This window comes from Otolemur garnettii, unplaced genomic scaffold (assembly GCF_000181295.1).
Source record: "Otolemur garnettii isolate 467f Iridium unplaced genomic scaffold, OtoGar3 scaffold00184, whole genome shotgun sequence".
NCBI classification, from domain to species: Eukaryota; Metazoa; Chordata; class Mammalia; order Primates; family Galagidae; genus Otolemur; species Otolemur garnettii.
In genome coordinates, this window is record NW_003852579.1 from 2,756,789 (window position 1) to 2,772,242 (window position 15,454).

A 15,454-nucleotide genomic window follows, 5' to 3' on the forward strand; every position below is an offset into this window, starting at 1 on the left:
GCCCTGTACTGAGGGCCTCCTATGTGCCAGGCACTTTAGTAGGCACTCTGCTCACAGCTTTCAGAGGGAGCTCTTGGAAATGAAGCAGCTTCCTTAACACCACGCTGCTAGCAAATGGCAAAAAAATCCAGCCAAACCAGGACTCTTGAGACTGACCCATTCCCTCATCTTAGAGTTAGGAGGAAACAGAAGCTCAGAGAGGGGAAATCCCTCACCTAGGACACAGGTCACAGGTCACACAGCCAGGTAGGTTCAGAGCTGAAATTTGAATTCAGGTTCGGGGACTGTCCCAGCCATATAGGAGACTGAACTTGGGGGCTCTAGCTTCCTCCCATCACCCTTGTGCCCTCCCTAACCCCATCCTCTTATGACACTTGACATTATCCATCACTCCCTCCCCCTGGGAACGCCCTCCTCCTCCAGTTTCCATGGCAGCATGTTCTCCCCATCCTCCTCCTGCTTCTCCAGCAGCTTCTCCCTCTCCACAGTGGCTCCTGGGCCTAGAAAGCATGGGGTCCCCAAGCTTTTTCGCTCTCATCATCACTGTCCATGAAAATTCATCTACTTTTCCCTTTAGGCCTCTAGCTCTGACCCTGCGTTGAAGCTCCATTGAGACAGTCTCACTATGTCACCCTTGGTAGAATGCATGGTGTCACAGTTCACAGCAACCTCAAACTCTTGGGGTTAAGCAATTCTCTTGCCTCAGCCTCCCAAGTAGCTGGGACTACAGGTGCCCACTACAACACCCGGCTATTTTTTGGTTGTAGTTGTCATTGTTGTTTGGTAGGCCCAGGCTGGATTCGAACCTGCCAGCTGCAGTGTATGCGGCTGGTGCCCCAGCCGCTGAGCTACAGGCACTAAGCCTTTTTAAATTTTTTTGAGATAGGATCTCATTCTGTTGCCCAGGCTAGAGTGCGGTGGTGTCATCATAGCTCACCACAACCTCAAACTCCTCAGCTCAAGCAATCCTCCTGCCTCAGCTTCCCTAAGTAGCTGGGACTACAAGTGCCCACCACAACACCTGGCTGATTTCCCTAATTTTGTACAGATGGGGGTCCTACTATATTGCTCAAGGTGACCTCAAACTCCTCAAGTGATCTTCCTGCCCTGGCTTTCCAAAGTGCTGGGATTATGAGGCACCACGTCAGGTCCAACTCCACTTTACAACAGTAACAATGCAAGGTGCTTAGAGCCAATTTAGGGGCTGGGCCCTACACTTACGCATATATTAAATCCTCACAATCACCATGAAGGAAATCCACTCTTCGAAGGAAACAGGTTCAGAGGGGGAAAGCCAAGATTTGATTCCAGCCTTAACCACAACGTCTATTACATCAAGAAGTTATGAAATTTCAGGACATTTTTAAAACCAAGAGCAAAACCTTCCCTCCTGCCTAGAGAAAAAAGAATGGAAATTTTGGAGGAAACATACCTACTTTGCAGTTTTAAGAACCCTGTGATGATCTAGAATTACACTGTCAATTTCAAGCTTTAAAATGCATCATGCATAGTACATTTTGAAATTGAAGATTTAGAGAGCTTCAGGAGGAACAAAAGTTCATAGAAAATTGCCCTTTTCCTTCAGATTTTTCCATCTGGTTTTAAGTCTTCAAAAACCTCATCGTAGGTTTCCAGCTATTAAGCCCTTTCCACATTCAGAGATGCCTGGAATTAACTGGAAACTTAGATCCTGGAATTACACTGCCCTGAGTTCTGCCACTACCAACAGGCTGTGTGACTCACAGGCAAGTGGCTTCACCCCTCTGAGCCTCAGCTCTCTTGTCTAAAATGGGGATAATAGTACTCCCCCCACTGGGCTGTCATGAGGACCAGAGGGGGTGAAGTGCATGAAGTACTGGGCACAGAGCCTGGCACACAGAAGAGCTGGGTTAGGCCCCATGCTCCAGGAGCGTCCAACTTCTTGGATGGCCAAGCACTTGGCCATCCCATGCTTTTCCACACACTCGTACCCTCTTCTTGGTGACCCACTCCTATGCATCCCTTAAAGACCCCTGATCCTTTCTCACCTTTTAGAGAATTGCTACAAACATGTTCTATTAAAAAGCTAGAAAAGGCAAGTTCCCTGTGATACCCTCCCTGGGGCTCTGTCACTACTCATCACACTGAGACAGAATCATGTTTGTGCTTTGTCTCCCAGCACTGGCTCAGGCCTTCTGAGGGCAGGGCCATGTCTGACTCATTTCCGAGTCCCAATGCCCAGAGTACATGTCTTGCATAAAATAAATTTCAATACAAGTTTACCTTACTTTAAACGCACAAGGTCTGGACCTCAACCCCTGCTGTACCCAGGATAAATTTATCTATCAGAAGGAGTAAAAAGCAGCCAGATCTGTAATAGCCACAGGAGATGGCAGTGAGCAGACTTCAAGCAGCCTTGAAACAGGCCTGTCCTAGTAGGGGTTGAAGGGGACACAGTCTTTGCAAAGAGAATAAATAGCCTGGCTCTAACATCATCTCATTCAGGATTCTTTTCTGGTTGCTAAATTTGTCCCCTTTCCCTGCCATATCCCCACAGCATTAGCAAGAGGAGTCCCAGATGATGTCCAGGAGTGTCCCTGGCTTGCTGATCTCCCACCACTCAGGCACAGAGATCTCTGTAGTCTATATGGGTGGTGAAGGTGATCTAGGAAGGTTAGGACCTCAGGTCCCAGTGGCTTAGTAGGCTAGATCGGAGTGCTGGGTACTGCCCCATAACTTTCCAGGCCCTAGGGCAGCCATTTCCTGAAGGGAGAACACCCCCAGGTCTGGGGCTTCTGGGGACCTCACACTGCAAATGGGGCTATGCTTTGCCCACTAAGGACACCCCTTCCCCATATGTGCCCAAAGCCCATCTTTGGTGCCTAAGCCCTCAACCCCCTGAATAATTTTCAGTCCCTGCTGGAGTGACAGCCTCCCAGCTTTTGTTCCAAAGAAATAGCTGTCAAAGGAAAAGAGGTATATTGTTTCTTTATCTTTTTCCTTTTGTTTGAGACAAAGACGTCAATTTCTTTCCATCTGTCCCAAAAAGGAAAGAAAATTAAATTTGTTTTTACAAGGATGTCAGCACACTGCTTCAGGAGGGTGTCAGGGGTGCATTTCTGAGGCAGTGTCTGTAAAAAAAAAAGGAGGGGTGGGGGAAGACACATGGGGTAGGCACTGGGGGAGCAGAGATCTGAGAGGGCTTGAATAAAAGGCAAAACAAATGAAGAGAAAAGCTTCTGTGCCCAGCTCCCGGTGGTCACTGCCCTCACAGGCTGCAGAGGGCAACTGGGCTGGAGCAGGTGGGAGACCGGGGGGAAAGGCACCAGGGGAGCACACGCTGATGCCAGCATCACAGTTATGAAAACCTTCTTCCCCCAGTTTCTTCCAAGTCAGGTCCCCACGTGGGCAGTTCCACTTCATTGGAGTCATTGACACCAGACACACGTTAGGAGGAGGGAAGAGGGTTTCTTCCAGGTTCTTATCAGGGCCCAAGACCCAGCACCAAGTCTGCAATCATGCTTCTGATACCCGCCACCCAGTTCCAGATGCCACTTACCATCCACCGGGCTCAAAGCAGATGGTCCTCTGTCCTCCAGTACCTGGACCAGAGAAGCCAGGGCCCTGGGGACCAGTGAAGACCATCCACTCTCCAGCTTGAGAGCCTAACCTCCAAGCAGGAGCCGCCTCTCTCTCACAGACCACCCACCACCACCACTTGTCACAGAGGCACACTCCAAGGTTAGGTTTTGGAACCAGGGGAACTTCTGGCTCCTTCCGAAGCCGCTAGGAACCCTACTCCAACCAAGGCCATGTATCATTACTCTATTCTAGAGCTGCTGGTTCCACCTTACTGTCCTGTCCCAAGCCCCACTGGAACATAGTACTGTGGCCACTACTTCAGTGCTGAAGGATCCCTGCACATTCCAAGCAAATAAATGTTAGAGAGAAACAGTATATTGTTTCTCTCGCTTCTTCTTTCTGTTTCTTTTATGTTCATCTTATTTATAGAGATGTCACATCAGACCTAGACCTCAGCAAGTCCTGCCCCTTGCTAGAACTCTACCCATAGTCAAGGCCCTAACCCTTGCATGGGGGCCCCTTATCTTGCCACCAAATGCTGAGCTGTAGCCATGACTGTCCTGTTCTGTCTCACTCCAGAAGAGGCCCCTCTCCACTGCACAGAGGTCCAAACTTCCAGCTCAGTTCTCAAGCAACTGTCCCCACCACTGCCCCTCCTGATACCGGACCCGGGAACCTCAGTTCTCAGGACAGATCCTAATTTCCGAAAGCCCCTTTTTTGGTTAGAACAGGAGGCTGTCCTATGGTTGAGGCCTGGCCACTGGGGAGTCCCTATTTGGGGGCCCAGTTCCAGAGTCACAGGTGTGGTTCCACTCCCCTGGAGTCCCTAGTCCCCCCTCCTCCCAAACTAGAGCCCTCAATGATGGGTACACCTGGCCCAGAGGTTATCACCCCAACCATCCTAACATCTGCCTCTCCACCGCCTGGCCCCTTTCTCCAATAGAGGCCTGGCTACAGGTCCCAATACTACCTCATTCTAGGTTGTGGCCTGTGCCTCCCGTTAGGACTCGGTGTGGCCGCGAGGTCACATCGGAGGGGCAGGCGGGGGACAGTAGTGGCCTGGCCTGGTCAGGCAGCAGCGCCACCGCCAGGCCCATCGGACGGGGTGCAGGCAGTGACTCGCTCACGGGCGGTGGCTTCGCGGGTGCGGCTGAAGCTGTTGGGTTCCGGGCGACCACAGGGCTTGCGGCAGAGCTGGCGGAAGCAGCGCTTGAAGTTCTCATCGAGGAAGGCATAGAGCACGGGGTTGAGGCTGCTGTTGGCGTAGCCCAGCGCAATGCACAGGTGCAGCGCGGCCACCACGAACGGGTCGTGCCGGTCGATGTCCACCAGCGTCCAGACGATGACGAAGATGTGGATGGGCGCCCAGCACACCACGAAGGCGCCCACCACCACCAGCACCATGCGCGTGATGCGCCGCAGGCTGCGGTCCTTTTCCTTGGAGCCCGACAGCAGGCGCACACTGCGCAGGCGCAGCAGCATGAGGCCATAGCACACGGTGATGACCAGGATGGGCACCACAAAAGCGAAGAGGAACACGCAGATCTTGGTGACCGTGTCCCAGTACCAGCTGGGGTTGGGGAACTGGAGCATGCACACCACTGCCCCGTCTGGGTCAGGGAAATAAGAAAAGACAAGACACTGGGTGAGGGCCTGTGCGCCTACAGGGCCCTGCTTGTTTGCCCACCCTTTTAAGACTTGGTCAGGTTCCACCACCTCCTCCTGCCCTTTGCTCAAAGTGATTCTTTTGCCTATGATTTTCTCCTTCACCTTTTTTTTTATTTTTGGAGACAGAGTCTTACTTTGTCCCACTCGGTAGAGTGCTGTCATAGCTTATAGCAACCTCAAATTCTCAGGCTCAAGCAATTCTCTTGCCTCAGCCTCCAGAGTAGCTGGGACTACAGACACCTGTCACAACACCAGCTATCTTTAGAGACGGGTCTCCCTGTAGCTCAGGCTGGTCTGGAACCTGTGAGCTCAGGCAATCCACCTGCCTCATCCTCCAGAGTGCTAGGATTACAGGTGTGAACCCCTGTGCCCAGCTCTCCTTCGCTTCTATACTTTGACAATTCCTACTCATCCTTAAAGACCCCAGCAGGATTGGCCCTCGTCTTGGAGGTCTTTTACGCTCTCTCCCAGCCCATTTCTGGGCTTCTATGTCCATAGGTGGCATGAACATGAACTAATTTAGCCCATCCTACTAAATGGTAGTCATTATGATAACAGAAAACATGCCGACCCATTTCCAAACTAGCTCTAGTGCAGCGGTTCTCAACCAGTGGGTCAGGACCCACAAGAACTGTATTAAAGGGTCGCACCCATTAGGAAGGTTGAGAACCACAGCAGTAGGACCAGTACCACTAAGTCACTAGAGTGAGTTAGGAGCAGGACGCCAGCCCTGCTGTGGAGGCAGATTACTTCAGTAGAGTGGGACTAACAATGCCTACATATCTCAATGTGAGGACTGAATAGGCTAAGGCATGGAGAGCACTGTGGGGTCCTAGCTTTTGGTGCACTTACAGGGAAAAGGGACACATACATGTATGAGGCCAGAGGCCAGGCTGCCAATGACCTCTTTTTTTTTTTGAGACAGTGTCAATATGTTGCCCTCAGTAGAGTGCTGTGGCAGTTGTCATTATTGTTCAGCAGGCCCAGGCTGGGCTCAAACCCACCAGCCTCGGTGTATGAGGCCAGTGCTCTACCCACTGAACTACAGGCGCTACCTGCCAAGCTTTTTGCTAAGGCCACAGATCTGAGCTTAACTTCAAAAAGAACTTCCTGACAGCCAGGTATGCCAGGAGACAGGAAGGGCACCCAGGATGGAATGAGCTCTCTATTCCTGAAGTGTGGCCTTGAGCTGGATGAGAACCTTAGGGGGACACTGTGGGACTCTAATAAGGCCTGGAACTTACCCAGGGGACTCCCAAGGTCTCTTGCTATGCTAGGATTTAAGGAGCCAGACAGCCAGTGGGACCTCAGGACGTTAGGCTGGCAGGATCCCTAGGAAAGACTGAGTCCAAAGCTTGCACTATACAGATGGCAGAACCAGGCCCAGAGAGGAACAGCGCTCATTTAAGGACACACAGCAGGTGGCATGCAAAAGCAGAAAGTGCTGATAGAGGAGTCTGCATGTGAGAGTGTGTGGAGTGGGGCGGCCCATCTGGTCCAGCCCCCAGCAGGGCTGCAGTTAATGGTCTGTAAACTGCAGGCTGACAGTGAAGAAGGGGCCCTACTGCTACGTCAAGACCAACTGCTCAGAGGCTAAGGGCACTGGGGCCTCTGCCCTTGTGAGGGTCAAGGGTGATCAAGAAGCCTCCCATCAAGCCTATTTCCTTCTCCTACCCATAGCACTGACCCTCTGCAAACCTCTACTCAAGGGGCCAAAAGGAGCAACAGATTAGGGGACAGGAACCTTGGTTGTAGGCCAAATCCCACCAAATGCCTGATTGTGTGATCCTACGTAAACCACCTGACCTCTCTGATTCTCAGTTTTCCTACAGTCAAATAGAGGTAGGAATCCCTGTATTGTCTATCTCACAGGCTTAATTACTTACCAGCTGCTATTTACTGGGCCTTGGCAATGAGTCAGGCCTTGTTCTAAGCATTTTATACATATTACCTCTTTTAAACTTCTCAAGACCCCATGATATGTAGCTCAGAAAGGTAATTAGTTACTAGACTACTTTTCCACTTCCTTATATCAAGGTAGGGCCATGTGACCAGCAGTCACTAGGAAGGGATGGGTCATAGCATTTAAAGTGGTTGTGCTTTCTCCCTGCTCCCTCTGTATTCATTTGCTGGCCATATACCAGCAATGGAAGATTCGGAAACCATCAGTAGGAGCCTGAGTTCCTGAATGACCGTGCTCTTCTTACATTGGATTGTGATGTGAGTGAGGAATAAACTTCTACTGTTAAGCCTCTGAGCTTTGGACAGAATTACAAAAGCTAATACAGGCAGTTACTATAATTGTCATTGTACTCTCAGGAAATACACCTGTCATCATTGTCTGCAGGCCATTTTCCAGGCCTTGCTTTGGTCATCAGGGCCAATGATTTTCAAATTTGGGTGAAAGGAAGTCTAGGATGGGACTTCAGATCTTATGGCCTCCATTGCTTCCTGATCAGTGATAGTCTCACCCTACTGGCCATCCCTCCATCTCCCTATAGCTCAGTCATCCACACATTCCTGGCCTGCCACCTGCATGCACATGGACCAGCCATCCATAATCCCACTCATAAACTCATAAATTCCCTTTGGCCAGAAACCCACATTACATTGACCAATCATTCATCCTCACATAGTTAACCATTCACATTCCTATTGGCTGAACTTCCACATTCCCACTGGTCAGCTGTCACACTTTCATTGATCATCAATCTACACCTCCACTTGTGAGCCACCTATACTCCCTCCTAAGCACTTGGCAAGCCCACAGAGGCCCATGTTCTGCCTCCTGTGGTCAGTGGCCTGTGCCACAGCTAACTCACTCACCTCGGGGACGGGTCACAGCCATGACCATGATGGGTACACCAACACCTGAGGCCAGGACCCAGATGCAGATGTTGATCAGCTTGGCCTTGGCGGGTGTGCGGAAGTCCAGGGCCTTGACAGGGTGGCAGACAGCAATGTAGCGGTCGACACTCATCATGGTGAGTGTGAAGATGCTGGTGAACATATTGTAGTAGTCTATGGAGAGCACAGCCTTGCAGAGCAGTTCACCAAAAGGCCATGTCTGCATCAAGTACTTGGCACTCTGGAAGGGCAGTGTGCTGGTGGCCAGTGCATCAGCCAAGGCCAAGTTGAAGATGTAGATGTTGGTAGCCGTCTTCATCTTGGTGTACCTTAGAAGGAAATGCATGTATAATTGATCCCATTTCATAGATTTAAGTTTCACATGAGAATTAGGGAAGTGAAATACTTGCCCAAGGTCACACAAAAGGTCAGGAACAGGGGTGGGACTAGAACTCTATCTAATTCAGGATCACTCCTTTCTACTATAACAGATACCAAGGGATTTCTTTGGCTGTGGGTGAGTTTAGCAGAAGGTATTCTATGAAAGGTATTTTACCTTTCATTATATTTTCATTATAGAGCTACTAAGCTACTAAGAAATATAATTAAAGATAAAACTGAGCTCTAGAGAAAAACAGATCTAAATTTTAATCCTGCCTCTACTATTAATTTCCTGAATCACTCTGGGTTAGTAACCTGAACTCTTTGAGCCTCAGAATCCATAACTATAAAAAGAGGGGTGATATCTGTAACAACTTCTCAGGATGATTGTGGAAATTTAATGAAATTACACATATAGCATATGGCCCTGAGTTCGACGCATGGTAAGTACTCAGGACATGAAAGCTGTTATTATTCCTCATGTATGAAGAATGAAGCTGGGGGCTGGACCAGAGTGACCTGACTCTCTAGCTTCTGCCACTGAGCTGGACTTTTTTTTTGCAGTTTTGGGCCGGGGCCGGGTTTGAACCCACCAGCTCCACCATATGCGGCCAGCGCCCTACTCCTTTGAGCTACAGGCACCGCCCTGAGCTAGACTTTTAAGAATATAAATGGGCTCAGCACCTGTGGCTCAAGTGGCTAAGGCGCCAGCCACATACACCTAAGGTGGCAGGTTTGAATCCAGCCCGGGCTCACCAAAAACAACAATGATGGCTGCAAGCAAAAAATAGTCGGGCATTGTGGCGGGCGCCTGTGGTCCCAGCTACTTGGGAGGCTGAGGCAGGAGACTTGCTTGAGCCCAGGAGTTGGAGGTTGCTGTGAGCTATGATGTCACAGCACTCTACCTAGGGGGATAGCTTGAGGCTCTGTCTCAAAAAAAAAAAAAAAAAGAATATAAATGGCCAACTCTGAGGAAGGAACACTACTTAGCAGACTAGCTGTGGCCTTAGGGGTGTCCTCCATGGTAGATCAGGGCTCTCTGTCCTCCCCATGGCTCCACCCAGACCTTCTTACCTCCATGCAACTGGACTCACCACTTTGAAAAAGCCATAGTGCAGTCCCCTCCTCACCCACAGTAGTGTGGGGAAGGGGAGCAGGTGCCAGTATCACACATCCAACCCAGGGCATGAGCCCAGGGATCCAAGCCAGATGTCGCAGCTGCACTGTGTACCCGATGCTTCTACTGTCCTTCCATGCTCTGTGCTGCTGTAGCTGTCTATACTACAGTTGACCCCTTGTTTGGCCAACATTTATAGCCATGGCTCCTTCTATACTAGGGCCTGAGCTGGCACCAGGTAGCCTGGGGGAGACTATATATACTGAAACACACCATCCTTGGGCAGCATGATCATCACAGAAACATACAGACAAAAGGAGGTAGGGGCCACAACACTTCTCTCATGCCCCTGGAATGCTGTAAAACCTAGAGAAGGGTTACACAAGTGATTCCGCACATTTCTTTCTTTTTGTTTGAGACAGAGCCTCAAGCTGTCCCCTGGGTAGAGGGCCGTGGCATAGCTCACAGCAACCTCCAACTCCTGGGCTCAAGCGAGTCTCTTGCCTCCACCTCCCAAGTTGCTGGGACCACAGGCGCCCGCCACAACGTCTGGCTATTTTCTTTTGGTTGCAGCCATCATTGTTGTTTGGTGGGCCCGGGCTGGATTCGAACCTGCCACCTTAGGTGTATGTGGCTGGCACCTTAGCCACTTGAGCCACAGGTGCCGAGCCGACTCCACAAATTTCAAAGCAGGAAGAGCTCCAACAGACTAAGGGGAGTGATTTTTTTTTTTTTTTGAGACAGAGTCTCAATTTGTCACCACCAGTAAAGTGTTGTGCCATTATAGCTCACAGCAACCTCAAACTCTTGGGCTCAAGTGATTCTCTTGCTTCAGCCTCCCGAGAAGCTGGAACTATAGGCACCCACCACAGTGCCTAGCTATTTTTAGAGATGGTGTCTCACTCTTGCTCAGGCTGGTCTCAAACCTGGGTGCTCAGGCAATCCACCTGCTTTAGCCTCCTGGAGTGCTGGGATTACAGGTGTGAGCCACCATGGGAAGTGATTTTATTAAAGCGTGGTCCAAGGACTGCCTTCAGAATTACCAAAAGAGACTGGGAAATGCGGGTGCCGGGACACCATCTGAGAACTGCTTCATCTCTGGACCTGGGCATCTTCATTCATCTGTAATATCTGTAATGAGCACCTCCTACACCAAGTGATCCCCTCCGCCCAGGACAGAGTCTCACTCTGTTGCCCTATGTAGAGTGCCATATTATAGCTCACAGCAACCTCAAACTCCTGCTCAAGAGATCCTTTTGCCTCAGTCTCCTGCGTAGCTGGGACCACAGGAGCTGCAATACCTGGCTAATTTTTCTATTTTAGTAGAGATGGTCTCTACTAGTAGAGTGGTCTCATTTAGTAGAGTGGTCTCAAACTCCTGAGCTCAAGCAATCCACCCGCCTCAGCCTCCCAGAGGGCTAGGATTACAGGTGTGAGCCACTGTGCCTGGTCCCCAAGTGATTTTAATGAACTCTAAACTTGGAGAATCACTATCTAGCCTAAAGCCCACACTGGGGAGAGATGGGGAGAATGAAGCCAAGACAGGCAGCACGGCCCCATCCAAGGTCACACAACAACAGTGGCAGAGCCAGGGCCAGAACTAAAGCCCGCTGCCTCCCATGCCCTCTTCTCCACTCTACCCCGAGTGGTACTACACTCCGTGCCTGCCCTCCTTTAGAATCTTGGAACCAGGCTCAGCCCTGGGCACCTAGGACAAGGGTACTCAATGTTTTAGTGACCAAACAAACTCACATCAGCTAAGGCTATTCCTTCATAAAGTGAATGATATTTTTGGTTTAAAAAAAAAATTGACTAACTTACTGTCCTCCAAGGCCAGCATCTGTCCTACTGCCTTCCAAATAGCTATCATTTGCTCTGGGGCTGGAGGAGCAAAAAGTTTTGCTCGGAGACAGCAGAACTGCAAGTCTCAGGAAGTCAGTCTTCAGCGGGTGCAGGATCACAGCTGTGTGGGAGGCGGTCTCAACCCCACAGCTGACTCTTCTAATTTCTCTGCTCTTACGCAGAACAATTAGAGGCTGTTCTTTGCCTGCTATTTTGATTTGTGAAGGATCCTTCCATTCCCAGAGGGGGCTGGGATGCTGGGAAGTGGGTGATGAAGCTACTGTTGCTGGTCCAGGCAAACTGAGTGGCCCAGCACTGATGGTCAGCCAGGCTGAGCCCTAGCTCCCCTTCGCACAGGCCTCCTGTGTCCCCTGCAGCCAGACCTCGGCCTGCTCACCCCTTCAGTCTCCCTCCTCCAGCCCCAAGACAAATCATGCTGCTCTTCTACTCTCAACCCCCCATGGCTCCCCAAAGTTCTGTCTTCCACAGCTGGCCCCAACACCTCTGGGACATCAGCCCCCAGCACCTGCTCCGCGAGTGATGTGCTCCTGCCACATACTCTTTGCTGATCCTTAGACACATCAAGCCCACTCTTACCTCTTTGACTCAGGGTCTCTGAACTTGCTATTCTCTCTGCTTGGAACCCTTGTTCCTCAATTTTGCACAACTTGCTCCTTTGCTTCATTCAGGACTCTATTCCAACGTCACCTCCTCAGAGAAGCCCTCCCTGCCTGCCCCTATCTATAGGATCTCTGTCTCTTTAAGCTGCTTCATTTCTCATTATAGCACAAACCATTGCCTGATTCCTATTTATCTTCTTTTCTGTCCATTTGGCTCTCTTGCCGCTGTAAGCTCCCTGAAGTCAGAGGACTTGCTCCATGATGCTCCCTGCCATCAATAGTGGGCTGGCAAAAAACAAGTATAGTGCCATCAATAGGCCCATCAATAGTGGCTGGCAAAAGAGCAGGCTCTCAGCAGACATCTGTGGTGTGGATGTTTTAGTTCAGGCCCTGTCAGCTCTCACCAGGACCCTGCAGCAGCCTCTCCTGCCCCCAAATTCATCACCCACATAAGTAAAGGGGCTCACTCTAAAAGGCAGATTTAGGGCAGGGCTCAGTGGCTAACAACTGTAATCCTAGCACTCGGGGAGGCCGAGGCAGGTGGATTGCCTGAGCTCAGGATTTTGAGACCAGCCAGAGCAAAAGCAAGACCGTGTCTCTACTAAAAAGAGATTTAACTGGGCGTTGTAGTTGGTACCTGTAGTCCCAGAGGATTGCTTGAGCCCAAGAGTTTGAGATTGCTGTGAGCTATGACACCACAGCACTTTACCCAGGGTGACAGAATGAGACCATCTCAATCAATCAGTGAATAAAAGGCAGATTTGCTTAGGATACTCATCTGCTGACATCCCTTCCATAGCTCCCCCTGTCCTCAGGATGGAAACTAGACTTATCACACTGGCCTGCCATCAGGCTAGCATCCTTGTCCACAGTGACTTCCACGTTCAGCCACATCAGTAGTCCCTCCAATGTTCTGCCTGGCATGCCCTGCCACCCTCCTGAGAGACAGCCACTGTAATGGTGTGGTGGGGATCCTTCCAAATTACTTATATGTCCATAGCTTTTTAGAAAATTATATGTCTGCCAACGCACTACAAATGGTGTGAAAAGTCATATGGAGCTGTAATGATAAGAGCTGCCCTTCTACCCATCCTTCTTCAGGCACCCTTCTGTCCTGTTCCTTAGCGGCAACCCTTTCTAATGTTTTAGCTGTTCTGGTGATTATCTTCATAATATTTTAGAATTATGGCTTAAATGGCTATTTCTTTCTTCTTATTTTTTATTATCATTTTATTGAGACAGAGTCTCACTCTGTCTCCCTGGGTAGAGTGCAGTGGTGTCATGACTCACAGCAACCTCAGACTCCTGGGCTCAAGAGATCCCCTTGCCTCAGCCTCCAGAGTAGCTGGGACTATAGGCACCCACCATGATGCCCCACTAGTTTTTCTATTTTTAGCAGAGACAGGGTCTCACTCGTGCTCTCGCTGGTCTCAAACTTCTGAGCTCAAGCAATCCACCAGCCTCAGTGTCCCAGAGTGCTAGGATTACAGGCATGAGCCACCGCACCTGGCCTTAAATGGCTATTTCTTGATTTACCAATGTTAGAAGTATTATTTGGTTAAGCACAGCTATGCAGCAGTAACAAACAATACCAAGTCCGTTCAATGCTTCCATGGCAATGATATTCCATAAGGCAATTTTAGGCTGCTTCACTTTTTGTTTTATTTTATTTTTTAAAGACAGAGTCTCAGTCTGTCACCCAGGCTGCAGTGCAGTGGTGCAGTCACAGATCACTGCAACTTTGAACTCCTGGGCTCAAGCTATTCTCCCAAGACCAAATAGCTGGGACTACAGGCACACACCACCAAGTTCGACTAATTTTTTAATTAATTTTTCTTTTTTTTTTTGAGACAGTCCTGCTATATTGTCCAGGCTGGTCTTGAACTCCTAGACTCAAGCAATCCTCCTGCCTCAACCTCCCATAGTGCTGTGATTACAGGCATGAGCCACCATGCGTGGCCTCGGGCTGCTTCACTATCTTTGCTATCTTAAGCCTTCCTTGATCACAGCTGCAGGGTATTCTAAGCTTTAGTCCAGCAGCAACACATCACTTTCCCCCTGAAGCTGACGGGCCAAAAGTAGTCATGTGGCCATACCTAACCGCAAGGGGATGAGAAGTGCAGTCTTCTATGTCCCCCACAGCAGGAAGACCCAGATGGTAACGACATTAGTCATGTTCCCCACAACTCCCTGTTACGGTAGATTAGGATTAACTCTACATCAACCACCTCGTCTTCTCTCCATCCTTCCAACATAGTTGTTTGTTAGTTTGTTTTAGAGACGGTGTGTTGCCGAAGCTAGAGTGCAGTAGCTGGTCATGGGCGAAATCAAGGCACAATACAGCCTCAAACTCCTGGGCTCAAGCAATCCTCCCACCTCAGCTTCCCAAGTAGCTGGGACTACAGTTGCACACCACCATGCCCAGCTCAGAATTTACATTCTTATCACCCTTAGATACTTTCCACTGTTGAGCCCAATAACATACCATAATTGCATTTATTTTTTAGTCCAGATTTATTATCTTCCTGGAGATAATAACCACCTCTATTTTTCCATTTGCTTAGTTCTGTGTACATATAGCTAAATCTCTGCAAACACTTCACCAGACCTGTAAGATGCCTATTCTATATAATTAGATAACCTCGTAGTTCCTTCTGTTTTCCTAGTGATCTAGCTCCAGGACCCTTCTCCCTCCTTTTCCCACCTGAGACTGGCTGTCTTCTAGACCTGTTGCATACCTATCCTCCTGCTAGAGCACCTGTTCACCGGCTTGCAAGCCTTCCTCTATCTTGGTTCATGCCTTCATTCATTTTGGCGGGGCACATACTGTGGTCACTTCCTGACGTTTACATAGAAGATAAAATTGTTACATCTTTACCTTGTCTGAAAATATTCTTTTCTTCTCATGCTGTCACTCAGGCTGGAGTGCAAAGGCATGCTATGATGAGCTCACAGCAACCTCAAACTCCTGGACTCAAGGGATCTGATCCCCCCATCTCAGCTTCCCGAGTAGCTGGGACTACAGGCATGTGCCACGAAACGTGATTAATTTTTTAAAATTTTTTGTAGAGACAGGGTCTTGCTATGTTGACCAGTCTGGTCTTGAACTCCTGGTGCTATCTGCCAGGCAGAGCCCAGAGCTGCCCACCTCACAGGCCTCTTGTGTCCTGTACAGCCACAACCTGTCCTGCTGGGCCCCTCAGTTTTCCTCTTCCAGCCCCAAGATAAATCATTCTGCTCTCCTGGTTACAACCCCCAGTGACTCCCCAAAGTTCTGTGTTCACAAGCTGGTCCCAATGCCTCTGGGACCTCCTGCCTCAGCCTCCCAAAGTGCTAGGATTCTCTGTGGGAACCACTATGCTCAGCCTGAAAATATCTTTTTTTTTTTTTTTTTTTTTTTGAGACAGAGCCTCAAGCT

General features: G+C 49.6%; 1 protein-coding gene across 1 annotated transcript in view; it reads right to left on the minus strand.

Annotated features, from left to right (window-relative positions):
• Nucleotides 1-4,617: 4,617 nt before the first annotated feature.
• OPRD1 (opioid receptor delta 1) overlaps nt 4,618-15,454 on the minus strand; it is a 35,128-nt gene continuing 24,291 nt past the window's right edge. Inside the window, exons 2-3 of the mRNA XM_003800767.1 lie at nt 8,056-8,405; nt 4,618-5,171 (exon numbers count right to left, since the gene is read on the minus strand). Coding sequence (XP_003800815.1) covers nt 4,630-5,171; nt 8,056-8,405 — 892 coding nt within the window. The 3' untranslated portion in view covers nt 4,618-4,629. The remainder of the gene's footprint in view (nt 5,172-8,055; nt 8,406-15,454) is intronic.